Raw genomic sequence first — 13510 nt, 5'->3', positions numbered from 1 at the left:
ACAAGGAGCAATGGGGCTCAAGAATTTCTTAAACATCTAAATGCATGCATATGTTTTTCCTAAACTAACTGAACATGAACCAGGGAAAGTATTTAAAGGGCCAGGAGCCCAAAGTTACTAAGGCTTTCGTTTTTGTCAACCATCAAGAAGGTGGAATATAATCCGAAGAGTTCATCCACCTCTGTCAATCAAAGAACACCACTCCATTCTCTGACAATCAAGATACAAGGCTCATAACAAAGAAAAGGATATTGATAGCTGTTGTTTCTAACAAAACCTGCAGACAGGTCAAGTTGGTAATTGAAAGATTTGCCATAAAGAGTGTTCCCACACAGCACACACAATGGAAAAATACAGCTGATTGCACGCAGGAGTACTATCTTCTGGTCTAAAATATTCCACAGGGGCTATCAACAACATCCGAATTATTTCCATGAAATTAAAAAAAAAAAAAAAGTTCCACCACCACATTTTTAATGCTTCAAACCAGAATCAAGTTAGATGCCCGCATGAGAAAAAGCACACGGAACATCTGTCTTTTAAATAACTCTTCAATATAATATCGAAGAGAAATATTGCAGAAATACATAAATGGTCTCTCAATAGGCTGAGTAAATATCTAGGGTCTTATTCTCCAGTGCCTTGTTTTTACTGTTGTCCTTTACACTGTATTAATACTTGGAGGAGCAGGTCTCTGTGAGTCACAATTTACATGCTCAGGTGAAGCCTCTCTAGGTAGGCCTGGAGAACCCACCTTCACTGTTCCCTTCCTCCTACACTGCCTCTTCCTGGGACAGTGTGTAGTACAAGGGTGGGAAAACTACAGTCCGCAAGCTGTTTTAAGCCGGACTGCGAGCTCCCGCTGGGGCGCCAGATTGGGGGCCAGACCACGCGGCTCTGCCCTGCTCCAGTGCTCCAGCCAGGGTGCAGGGTTGGGGGGCCGCACCACGCAGCTCCCAGAAGCCGTGGCATGGCCCCACTCTGAGGGTCACGGGCCACTCCAAGGCTAGGAGCCAGAGAAGGGACATGCCACTGCTTCCAGGAGCTGCTTGAGGTAAGTGCCACTCGGAGCCTGCACCCCTGAGCCTCCCGCTCTCCAAACCCCTCAATCCCAGCATGGAGCACCCTCCTGCACCCCAAACCTCTCATTCCCAGCCCCATCCCGGAACCCACACCCCCAGCCGGAACCTGAACTCCTTCCTGCACCCCTGCCCCAGCCCTGATCCCCCTCCAAACCCCTCTGTCCCAGCCCAGACCACCCTCCTACACGCCAAACTCCTGATCCTCATCCCCACCCGAGAGCTCGCACCCCCAATCAGAGCCCTCACCCCCTCCTTCACCCCAATCCCAATTTTGTGAGCATTCATGGCCCGCCATACAATTTCTATTCCCCGATGCGGCCCTCAGGCCAAAAAGTTTGCCCACCCCTGGTGTAGTAGGACTGCAAGGCCTTCTGTGGGGAGCCGCAAAGATCAGGTACACCCCATCACACTGCCATTCTCCAAACATAAGAGATAGAAATTAAACAACAGGAGTTTCCAGCTAGCTCAACATGTTTTTTCTTGCCATTCCTGTTTCTTGCTATTTGAAATGTACCTTAGTGTTTACTATCCTAATGAAAAATAGTAAGTTTAACTGGTGCTCATCAGTAACCTTTAACTAACAATGTTATTTCTAGCTACCAGTTCAGAATGTTATCACAGAATGTTATTAGAATGTTTAGGTATTGTAACAAATAATTATCTAATATTCTTCTATATTCTGAACTGGTTTTGTGTGTGCAGTCACAGTATAAGTGTGGTCACAATAAAAGCAACTGCAGGTGATAACAATTTTGTTGCTATGATTACACACTAATTCTATAGTCTGTGGAATATCTGTCCCTTTTTAATTTTGCACAAATATAAGAAAAGCAAATTCTGGCTCCCCTAGTGAAAATACCACTCCATTGCAGGAGATTTCTATCTAGGAACATAAACTGTAGTGTTGTAGATATTTAAGGTAGCATACACAAATTAATACAGAAATGTATTAATGAAAAGTCTCCTCAGGAACAAACAATATTCATTATGGCAATTTATAGCATCTAAAGGCTTCTTTCCTAAAAGGTACAATGGTTGTTACTTAACACCTCTACTTGTGATTATTACAATAATAGTATAGATCCACAATAAAATCTAATGGTCACTAAGTAAAATTATGTTTGTAAAGGACATTTAGATATTTTCACTGGACTCTTTGTAAAGCTTATTCAGTGTTGCATGCCTTGTCAGCAATAGAAGATCAACATTTTTTCAGAAATCTTTGTTCAGTGAAACATATAAAGCACTAAACATGTTCAAAATGTATATATATGTGTGGGTGCGTGCATTTCTCTCTGCATCTTGGTGTCACTATTATATCCATAAAAATGCACAAGTTAATCTTAAATTACCTAAAATGGGTCAGTTCATTCCTGGTGTAACTCAATGAACCAATTACTACAATTACACCAAGGATTAATTTGGTTTATTTTTCAAACTTTTCAACGCTAACTCGTCTTCCTCATTATGTTCGTCTATGAGACATTCTAGTCATAGCTTCTTAAATAAGTGAAAAGACCAGTAAATTGTCAAGACAGTTGCATTATCACATTAATTAAACTGCAGTTGAGGTTCTAACAGTAACTCTGATTTAAAAGCATAACGAAAGTTCAAAAACACAATAAATGAAGAGGTCTTGTGTGGAGAGTCTACTGTAATTAAGACTAGAGATTCAATACCTATTGCTACCAGCCAGGTATCATAGCAACCTTGTGTCACTGAATACTGCTAGAAAACTGTTCAGCACCAGCAAGAGTCTGCTTTCGGAAAATCTGCAATGGCACTACATATTGTCAACATCTGTGGTGTTGCCATGGGCACCATGACAAAGAAATCGATGTTAAAAGGTACGAAAAGAGAATTGACAAGAAGAATCCTGGGGGTAGTAGATGGCAAAATATAAGTAGAAATGAAGGATCATTTTATCAAAAGAATAGTTAAGTAACTTATGCATCTACATCCTAATATCCATTTATATGAGCAGGAGAGACCAAATAATATGGAGTTATAATAGTGATTAAATATGTACCAGTGTTAGAAACAGTACCTTGTTGTATACTAAAACTCTACACTTGTATCTTTTATTGCCAGTTTTAATCTGAAACTAAAACAAAGCCACTTTTAAAATAATATTTAAACTTCCACCTATAAACTCTAGATAGTCTTGTATAAATCTGCAGAAAAGAAAAAAGCAGGTTACTATGAACAAGAGCCCAATATTGATTTTTCTGCGGTGCAGTAAAGCATCTCCATTCTATTTGGCTGCTGTCAAAGCCACTCTTTAACAGCTGGAGTCAAATTGCACTATTTACAGCAAGAGCTCTTGTCAAGTGGACCATAAGTATTCTAACAATACACTATTCAAATGGCACTTTGCCACACAAATTGCTGACTTGATGAATACCCTATGTCAATGACTAAGGCCAATATAAAAGTTTCATTTTTATTAGAGGTTTTACATTCACACATTAACTAAAGCTTTCTTTGAAGAACTATTCAGCTATATATTTCAGGCCTTTTGACGTTGAAAATAATTAAAATCTGTTTAAATACATCAAGGGTATTTGACAACATTAATATGGATTTTGTGTTAACTGCATTGGTCACACCCTTCTGTTATTGGTACTCCCACTGGCACGTGCAGTACAATAAAAGAATTAAAATGGCCAAAGCACCATGAAATCAAAGCATTCTTCTTTTGTATCTGTGATTTACATGATGACAAATGTTTTGATACAAGAAAGCCTTTGAAGTCGCATTGTGATATGAGGAGTTTTTTCCTTTCTTCCGAGCATGGGGTAAATGTGCATTCATTAACTTGCAGACATTTTTTATCATATAGTATTACTAATAGAATATACTATCATCTTTAAAACACAAAACCAGGGCCAAATCCTGCTTGCCTTGCTCATGTGAATAGTCTCATTGTGTGAAACTGGGACTAACTTGCAAGAATAAGGCAAACAGGATTGGACTCCTGCTTTTCCAGTTTTCACGATTCTTCGTACCCATCTTTTGAATTGGAGCCTATCTCACACATTTTCATGCTAAAAGATGGAGGCAAAATGTAAACTGGAATACTGATAATTAAATATATTTTAGAAAAAGGTGAAAACAGAATATGTCCTATTCACTATTTGCTGGTAAAAACTGGCGTATTATTAAAAACTTGGCATTGCCAGTAGATCTCTCAAGAATAGTTTGTCAAACAGGCAATTTAAGAAATCATGACCACACCCAGACCTGTTAAAGATCACATTTGCCATTCAGATATTCGTGTTCTGCGGTTTTCATGTTAATCTGACAGAAATGTGGGGAGAAGTCCTTGCTCCACTGAAGTCAATGTCAAAACTCCCACTGATTTCAATGGGATCAGGATTTCACCCGTAACGTTTATTTGTAGACTGCAATCTAAGATTATTTTAAAACATTGTTATGAATTGATGTGACAAGTGTGAACACTATGAAGAATTAAAGACTCCTACATTAAAAAAAAATACCATTACAGGGATATTTTATAACAAGTAATTAATTATTTTAAAGATAGGGGGCCAGATCATCATCTCCCAAAATATAACCCAAAAGAGGAGGCTCTCTGCGAGGAAACATTCTGCTGCGTCCTCATGGAGATCCGCTGCATCACCTCATCCCCAACACAGAAAAAGACATTGGTCCTGCCCCAAATCTGTTGAATTTCTTTCCCCATGAGGGTCAGCAATAAGAGGTTCTGTACCCTCTCTGGCCCCCTGTGGCTCTCAGTGGTTTTCTGGAGTTGCATTGCCAGGGGATCTCCTTAGTCATGTCTGCCCTCTAGTGTACCCACCCCATACCCAGCCCTAGGCAGTCTCCAGCACTTCCCAAACCATATATGCAGACCATCCTCTGTGCTGTCTGGAGGAAGGGTGGAAGTGCTGCAGAAGTGACAAGACAAGTTTGTTGTGTGAGGGGTTTTCATGGGTGGGGAGTCCCTTCCATTTGTGAATCTCAGAGGAAAAATGCAAGCCACGATATCTACATTTAATACACATCAGGAACAAACAATACAAATCAAGCTTTTTTGGCAGACTTGGAGAAACCATCAATAATTTCCTTTTCAATAATAGATTTACAAGTGGACAACAGAAATGCAATTTATTGCTGACCATCAAAAATAAACTGTGAAAAAATGGGACACTACAGAACTGATAAGTGATTGCTTAAGAAACATGTTTATAGAACTACTGTACTATTTCATCTCCATCAGCTCTGAATAATAAAGCTATCAAATGATCATATATTGCAATCAGCCACAATGTGCTAGTTAAGATACCCATTTCATAATCAGCTCAAAATCACGGTTTTTTATACAAGGGACAGTAATTTTTCTTCTGACCACTCAGTTAAATTTACTAAGTTAAAATGCATTAGAAAAAAAAATCAAGCTTCACTGTTAATTCCTAATACTACTTGTTTCTGTTTTATTTATTCTAAAAATAATGTAGGAAAAAGCCATTCTTTCTGATAATACAATAGTGAGAATCAGATTCTGTGTCAATAGCCTACTAGTGCACCATCTGCCCTGCAAGATGCTCAGCAGGATTATGCTCTAATAAGACTTTTCAGCAAATGGCACCAAAAGGAACTTTAGACATCAGACTGAGGTCAGTCAAAGGTCAAAGATAAATACAATGAGTTTGCCAGGCACCAGTCTAAACTGAACTGTACATTTAAATGTATAAGTATATTAAATAAAAAGTCCAAAAAATTAATGAGATAGGCCCTGATTCTGCTGTCCTTTTTCAGACAGAACTTCCCAGTTATGGACAAAAGGTTTCCAGGCACTGCAAGTCATAAAGACAGGAAGTTCAGCAGAAGTACGGAGACCATTTGGCTGTCTATTTTCCATATATTGTGTGTTCCTCTTCCTGCCCACTATTGAGGAACACATTTTCGGTCTACATTCATTGGTGAGGAGTAGCAGTTATGACCTGCTCTGTTCTACTGTCAAGAATGGAATTCCCAAAGTCCATTATTTTTTTTAAAAAAGTCATGACCATGAACACTCACCACACACAGAGGCCTTGTATTTAGGATACTATATGTGAAGAATGCAGTGAATACACATTCATTGTGATGGGCAGATGGTACTGGAAAAAGATATGCATAAAATCTCTGTTCAACTTCCTGAAACACCTGAGAAGGGGTGTTCTGGAACAAGTGACAATAGGAATGTATGGGAGCAGAACTATAGTGAGAGTCATCCTATCATGATGTGAAAGGGAAAGTAGTGTGCAGACACTGGGCCTCTGTGCAAGTGCCCTTGCCCTCTGTGGGTTTTCCCCATGGGTGAAAGTGGGTTTCACCCCTCTCTGTTCTGTGAGTTGGGGCTAATGCCACCACCTCCTTCCCCCATACCCTTCACTATTAAAATATGAAGGAAACTTCACAACAAATCTTGAGTTTCCTGGTCCCTTCTTGGATTCTTTCCCACAGAGAGAGATGGTGCAGTCATTTGGACCACTATCAGTTTCTACCAACTAATATTCTACTCATTCACTCTTACCTTTGCTGAAGATTTTTCTGTGTGGGTAAGATTGTGGGACACTGTGCCACGTTTGTAAGTGCTGGAGGATTTGTATCCTGCATTTTTATGCTTTTGTGTATCTTGAGAGACTGGAAGTATAGAATCAGTCACTAAATACTCTGAATCTTCACAGGAAGTAAGAATTGCTTTTGCCATTTCATCTGTTTCATGTCGTTCTAGAGTCCCTAGGAAACAGAATAGAAGAGCTTGTGAAGTTTTTAAAAATGAAGTGTTATTTTAGATAAAAATTACAGCAGATTTTCAGCAATCACATTAGTTATTAATAGAATACACTAACTTTTATTTTGCCCTAATTTAACGAGATATAAATTTATTCTCAAAAATCTTTGCTGCAACTTTGTCAGGCACAGAATGTATGGAACTTATTATGTATTGTACAATGTATGAAAGCATTTTGAAGGCCTTTTCAAAGCATGCACTATATAAAACTGGAGAGAAAAATATTATTTGCCTTACTGTGTTCAAAACATTTCATTCTACCTTTCACTTTACACAGTGAGATCAATGTGTCATGTGTTATTCTTTAACAACAAAACCTGTATTTACTATATTTATTATGAACCTTGTAATCAATAATAAACACTTATGGCATATTTTAGTGCTGTCCTCTAGTGTTCTAGGTTACAAACAACAAGAGGAATCTATAAACTTTTCTTCCACATTCCCAAGTAACTTCTTTTCTCTATATACGACTTTTTAATTCATAAACATTACTAGTTGAAAAAGTGGTGTTATAGTCAGGATTATGACAGTTTGGATCCAGAGATTTGGCTTTAATATTACTATCTACATGGCTCAAGGGAATCTGGCTCAGTGCCTGGATTGTTATAACTGGAAGCAGAGATTGACAAGAATTCTGTTTCCCCAGATGATACATATTCTTTGTCTCTTCTCTTGCCTTTTCTTTCTTGTGTTTTTCCTTAATCTTATTTTCCATTTTCCTCTTTATTCTCACTTTATTTCTACCCACAATCCCTTCTGGCTAGAGTATTAACCATTAAAACTCAACATTTGCCTGCTCTAACCACAGTTACCATCGGTATTTTCGTCTTTAAGCTTAAGGAAAACCTGCAGTCATCTCAGATACCACTGTGTGGCACCTATAAATGATTATTTCTTAAAGGTGACCACTTAATTTACTATTACCTCCTTTCCCATTTTATTCTTCCAATTGATAATTGCCTAGATTATACAAATAGATGGAACATTGTCAGGAACCAGAGATGATACAAGAGAATAAAAGCTTTGCATGGTATCTTGGACCACTAATGGTATTGATATTGGTAACCTTATTCACACATATGCCTCTACTGATTTCAGATCAATTAGATGGCTCACATGTGTTAGGTAAGTGATATTTGGCTTTTAATATATTTTTAAGTTAGGTCCAAAAAAAACCCCCAAAATGCCTCAACTATCTAAAAGGGCTGGACTTTGACTTTAATTACACACCTAGAGGACTAAAAATCCCCTTTATAGCCATACACGTGATACTCAGACCATGAGTCCAGGCATGCAAAAGTAATTGGACATTGATCAAATTGTGAACTATTTGCACACACAGAAAAAATGGCGGTATTGGCACCAAATATTCAGATTCATTGTCTGGCTGCATTGTGCTACTCCTTTGGCATTAAAGCATCATAGACCTGGCATATTGGGACAAGTAAGCCTGATTTACTGCTGCTTTGCATTGCCAGAGCAGCATAATGCAGGCGCTGTGAATCTGTAAATTTGGCTCATTATTTGCAACACATAATTCAACCAGCTTTCGTATGCAAAATAAATTTTAAAACCTCACAAATAAACAAAAAATAACATGAGTATTCATGACCTAAAGAGGCTTGTTATATTTCTATGATTGTACTTTTTTTGTGAGCTGTACTAAGTATATGTTTAAACTGATCTTGGATAAAAATTGACTTGTTCTAAATGCAAATTATATTATATAGTATTTACATAAGTAGTTTAAACTAAGGTTCTTGTATATGCCACGTATTTCCCATCTAAGCAGAAATCACAAGAAATACTGATAGAAATTGCAAGTTTCCAATAAATGTCAGAGATGAAGGACATAAGGTATTTTAAAAGTACTAACCATTTGATGTGAAATGGTTTTTGTTTCTGGGTCTGAATTTTTTGTAGCCTGCAGTTATCCAACACAAATTTTCTCTTTCACTGCTACCAAATAAAAGTATGTAACACAGACGTCCTATCAGTAACAGCTGGTAAAAAAAATATTGGACAGGGATTGAGGGATCTCATAAGGTGTTTTTAAAAAAACTAAATTCATTTTGTCTGAAATTTTATTTCTTTGAAAACCCACCCTCCCCTTTCATCAAATATAATATCTTCTCCATGTCTTAGATTGGCCAATGGAGCCTTTCTTTAAATTCCAGGCAATGGGAAGTCAAAGGCCTGATTCTGCTCTCCTCTCAGTATGACTCCATTGATTTCAGTGGGGTTACTACCAATACAGATCAGTCTCAGGCGCAATAATTTATTTTCAAAAGTAAGTAGTTAAGTCCCTTCCCACAAGCTGCCAAAGCCAGAGTCCATCACGGGTACTGGTTATCTAGCTCAGCAAGGATGGCAACGTTCCCAAGATCCAGGATAAGAACAGCCCAATGATCAGGCTATGTACGAACACCTCAAGCTAAGCTGTCTGTTCAATTATGTGCTCACGTGGGTCCCATCACTGTAGAGTCCGAGCACTTCTCAAACATTAATGCATTCATCTTCACAACACCCTGAGACGTAGGGAATTCTCTCTTACTCAGTATCGAAAGGCTGCCTCCTGCCTCCAACCAGGCCAGAAGGCCAGCCTCCATTGCCCACTTGTTACATTTTCAAAACAATCACCTTCACACTTTCTCCCATGTTGCTCATCACACTTGGGAGGAGCTCCCTGTAAACATCCACAGACTCACTCATTATCGTCTGTCAAATTTCTCCTTAAAACTCTCCTCTGCCATAAAGCCAACAAAAAAGTGGACAACCCTTAGGCCTCTGGTGCAGGGAGACCATGGTTTACCATGCTGACCAATATTTGTCTGATTGTTGCCTGGTATTCCCCCATCAGTCAGTCTGCCTCCATTGGTTAAATTTTGTCTTGTACTTAGATTACAAGCTCTTTGGGGCAGGACCTGTCTTTTGTTCTGTGTTTGTTCTGCACCTAGCACAATGGGATCCTGGTCCATGACTGGGACTCCAAGGCATTATAACAATTAATATATCCGCATCGCCCCATTTTACAAATGGGGAACTGAGGCCCAGAGTGTGTCACATTAAGGGTAAAATTTACAAAGGGATTTAGATGCCCAAAGATGCAGACAGATGCCAAGTGGAATTTACAAAAGCACATTCGCAGGTTGGATACCTATTTCCCATTGAAATCAGCTCCTCTGGAATGAACTTGCCCCCTGTAAGCCTCATGTGCTGCTCTTGCCCACCTGTTTGCCCTTGCCGCTCAATCTTTTGCTCCTACTTCTATCTCCCCTAGAGGTGCCTTCCGTTTCCTCCTCCAGCTCCACCCCACAATGTGCTGCTGCCTCCCTCATCCCCCATCCCACACTTTTCCCCAGGACTCAGCTCCCCACTTATCACAGGAGTCTTCAGAAGGGGGCACCAGAAATGACCTATCCTACTGCCTTCAGCCTCCCCCTACCCAGAACAGCCCAGCTCTGGACCCACAGGCAGACTGCCCAGGAATTGTTTCACCCCCATGGAAAGACCTTGATCATGGTAAAACCCTTCTCACTGGGGTGAAATTTCCCCTGGGCCAGCAGGTCCAGAAGTAGAGCTAGGCTGTGCTGGTTGAGTGGAGGCTGCATCCCTGTACCTGAAGATGGGGTGGGAGGAGAAAAAACTCCATAGGAGGAAACAGGGGTAGCAGCTTATCACTTATTGAGAGAGAACCAAGGGTGTTGTGGGAAACTTGAAGGGCCCATGTGGGAGCCAATTACTTGAAGAATTGGGACACTGGGAGTTTTTTGCCCAGAGAAAGGAGAGATAGATATAAGAGCTAACAGGCAGGAAAGTGAGGCTTCCACTTAATGCTGGGAAAACTCATCCTTCTCCTGGGTTCTACCTATGAAATCTAGAGCCTATGGTCATATGTCCTTTCCCTCTTGTTGCCTGGGGGCTGGCCTGGGGGATGTGACAGCTGAATTGCCCTTGAGCATGATGGGATGTGTGTGTGCGCACGAGTGTGTATGGAGTAGAGGGATATGTATGTAGAATGAATATAGTTGTGATGTTGCACTCCATATGTTTTATGGAAATATGTTTATAAGTGTGAATATGATGTAACTGGAATATGCTTTATGCAAAAGGTCTCTTGTAAGGTATCATTACAAAGCTTATAATCTACTATGTGTTCATCCTATTTGTATGATTGTATCATTCTTGTAGCTGAAGCTAGAAATATGAAGTATTACTCTCAAGTCCTATTGTAACTATGCAAAGTGTGGGCCATTAATGGTGGCTTGGAATCTTGATTGCTCCCATTAACTAGGACAATTGGTAGTAAAAGGCTCTGTTTACTTGTAAGCCTTCCTGTATACCTGTGTGCCAGCCAGCGGGTAATGAGGTCTTACAGGACATGTGACCACATCACCTGGTACTGGAATCCATCTTAAACCTGGTGCTTTTCCATTTAGAAGGAGGTTTGGAGACCCGGAGAGACAAAAGGTTCCCACCTTCTGCCAAAGCTATAAAAGGGGGTGGAACAGAACAAAGGGAGCTGCAGTTATGAGAAAACCATTAGTTACCACCTGAGCTGGAACTAACAAGAACTGTACCAGGGGAAAGGATTGGGCCCAGACAAGGAAGGAGTCTAGTTTGTGAAAGAAGCTTATTGGAACATCTCTGAGGGTGAAATTTTCCTGTATTTGGTTTCTTAACGTATTAGGCTTAGACTTGTGTTTTGTTTTACTTTGCTTGGTAACTTACTTTGTTCTGTCTGTTATTACTTAAAATCATTTAAATCCTACTTTTTATACTTAATAAAATCACTTTTGTTTATTAGTAAACCCAAAGTAAGTGATTAATACCTTGGGGAGCAAACAGCTGTGCATCTCTCTCTATCAATGTTATAGAGGGTGGACAATTCATGAGTTTACCCTGTATAAGCTTTATATAGAGTAAAACGGATTTATTTGGGGTTTGGATCCCATTGGGAGCTGGGTGTCTGGGGGCTGGAGAATGCAGAGAATAGGTCTTCCTGGAGACCACAAGTTCCTTGGCTTGGACAGAAGATGACACTGCCCTTTTTTTCTGACACTCAGGAATTTGTCAAAGCTCCAGTAGCTTTTACTACTCTATATCACTAAATACTTATTGAACTATGTCACAATCAAATTTACACAGCCAGATAACCATTTAAATTATCTACTGCAAGCTAGGGACTGAATTCAGGTTTGCAAGCAAAAAACATGGTATATCATGAAAACTGCAAAAGAATGGCAAATTTTAACAAAATGGCTGTCAGAACTTATGTGATTCCACAAAGAATCAGGTACTGTATATTCACATTTATGAGCTATTTTGAGTTGCTCATATTTTCAACATATGCTAATAGGTTGTTTGTTTTTTAACATATACTAGTCAGTTTTCTCTTTTTGAAATGGATTCAAGCATAGTATAAAATATGCAGAGGAACTGCATTAAGTCGTTAACTTTCCATCTTCTTCCTGCACTTTATCTTTTGTGTTGTATTTCACCTCTACAACAGTTTGACTTTCTGGGCTAAACTGCTTTCTTAAAGAATGACTATCTATAGCAGAAAAAATGAAATTGTTTAATGTTGCATTGCGTCTTCCCAGAACTCTAGTGCTCTGGGCCCAAGAAGTTATCTTGTATTGGTTCAATAATGCAAAACTGTGCTAACTACCTCCCTGCAGGTTTTTCCTTCTCTACAAAGAAGCACAGCTCTTAAAACACACACTCTTACCAACCAAGCATGACAAAAATCAAGACCTCACCCCACATGGTTTCTGACCTGACTATTAATGTTGAAGGTCAAACCACTACCCTTGAAGAACAGAACGGCTAAATCACTAGAGCCTTTTTCAAATATGAAAAACTCCCTTCAGGGGAGATGTAAGCCTTTCAGCCCTCAATTAACTCCTCCTAGTGATGCAACAGGACACTTAACAGTATTTGAGCCATAGCTTTATCAGCTGTTAATTACTTATTTGGTATGCTACAATAGATGATAAAGTTCCATGTGATATGATGTAGAAATATCATAGTTTTGGATTCTGATGTTAAAATTCATAGGCGATATGGATGAAAATAAAGCGTGTCTTGTCTTTTTGTGTGGGCCAGCAGATTCTTAAGCAAATTTTGTTGAGGGCATTTATGGAGATCATTTGAATGAAAACTTCATCTTTAACATTAAAATAAATCTTTCAATAGGTTATACACATAATGTAGTTACTAATTTTACATTGTTTCTATGATCCTCAAATGAGATGATTGGAGGAAGAGGGCAGTGAGTGTGTGAGAGGGACTCTGACTTCTTAAATTTTGAATCCTGGGGATAGCTGAACTAAAATTAAAGAGGTGGAGAAATTTTACACAAACTAGAGAGTGGTTTAGAAAAAAGATCAGTATTTGCCATATCTCATTTTATTTGAAAATACTAGCATCTATTTGAAAACGTTACATGACCAAAGCTATTAATATATTCTTCTCTAAGACAAAACATAACACTAAAGAGTTACTTTATAACAAATTTAGATCTTTGTTTATTATCCAAAAATCTGTAATCAGAGTTCACTAAAACAACTGGATATCCATTTCAATCAAGTAACATCTATCATGGAACTTGGCCACTTGG

General features: G+C 39.0%; 1 protein-coding gene across 8 annotated transcripts in view; it reads right to left on the bottom strand.

Moving 5' to 3' along the window:
- The window catches only part of WDR72 (WD repeat domain 72), a 218622-nt gene that overhangs the window by 156461 nt on the left and 48651 nt on the right, over positions 1-13510 (bottom strand). For all 8 annotated transcript variants that reach the window (XR_012153995.1, XM_073303832.1, XM_073303831.1 and 5 more), the window contains one exon: positions 6625-6830. Coding sequence is in view for 7 of the 8 variants with exons in the window: in XM_073303832.1 (XP_073159933.1) it covers positions 6625-6830 (206 nt within the window). In the remaining variant the exon portion in view is untranslated. The remainder of the gene's footprint in view (positions 1-6624; positions 6831-13510) is intronic.

Source organism: Lepidochelys kempii, chromosome 10, assembly GCF_965140265.1.
Source record: "Lepidochelys kempii isolate rLepKem1 chromosome 10, rLepKem1.hap2, whole genome shotgun sequence".
NCBI classification, from domain to species: domain Eukaryota; kingdom Metazoa; phylum Chordata; order Testudines; family Cheloniidae; genus Lepidochelys; species Lepidochelys kempii.
The sequence above is the reverse complement of the archived record's forward strand: the minus strand, read 5'-3'. Positions and strand labels throughout refer to the sequence as shown.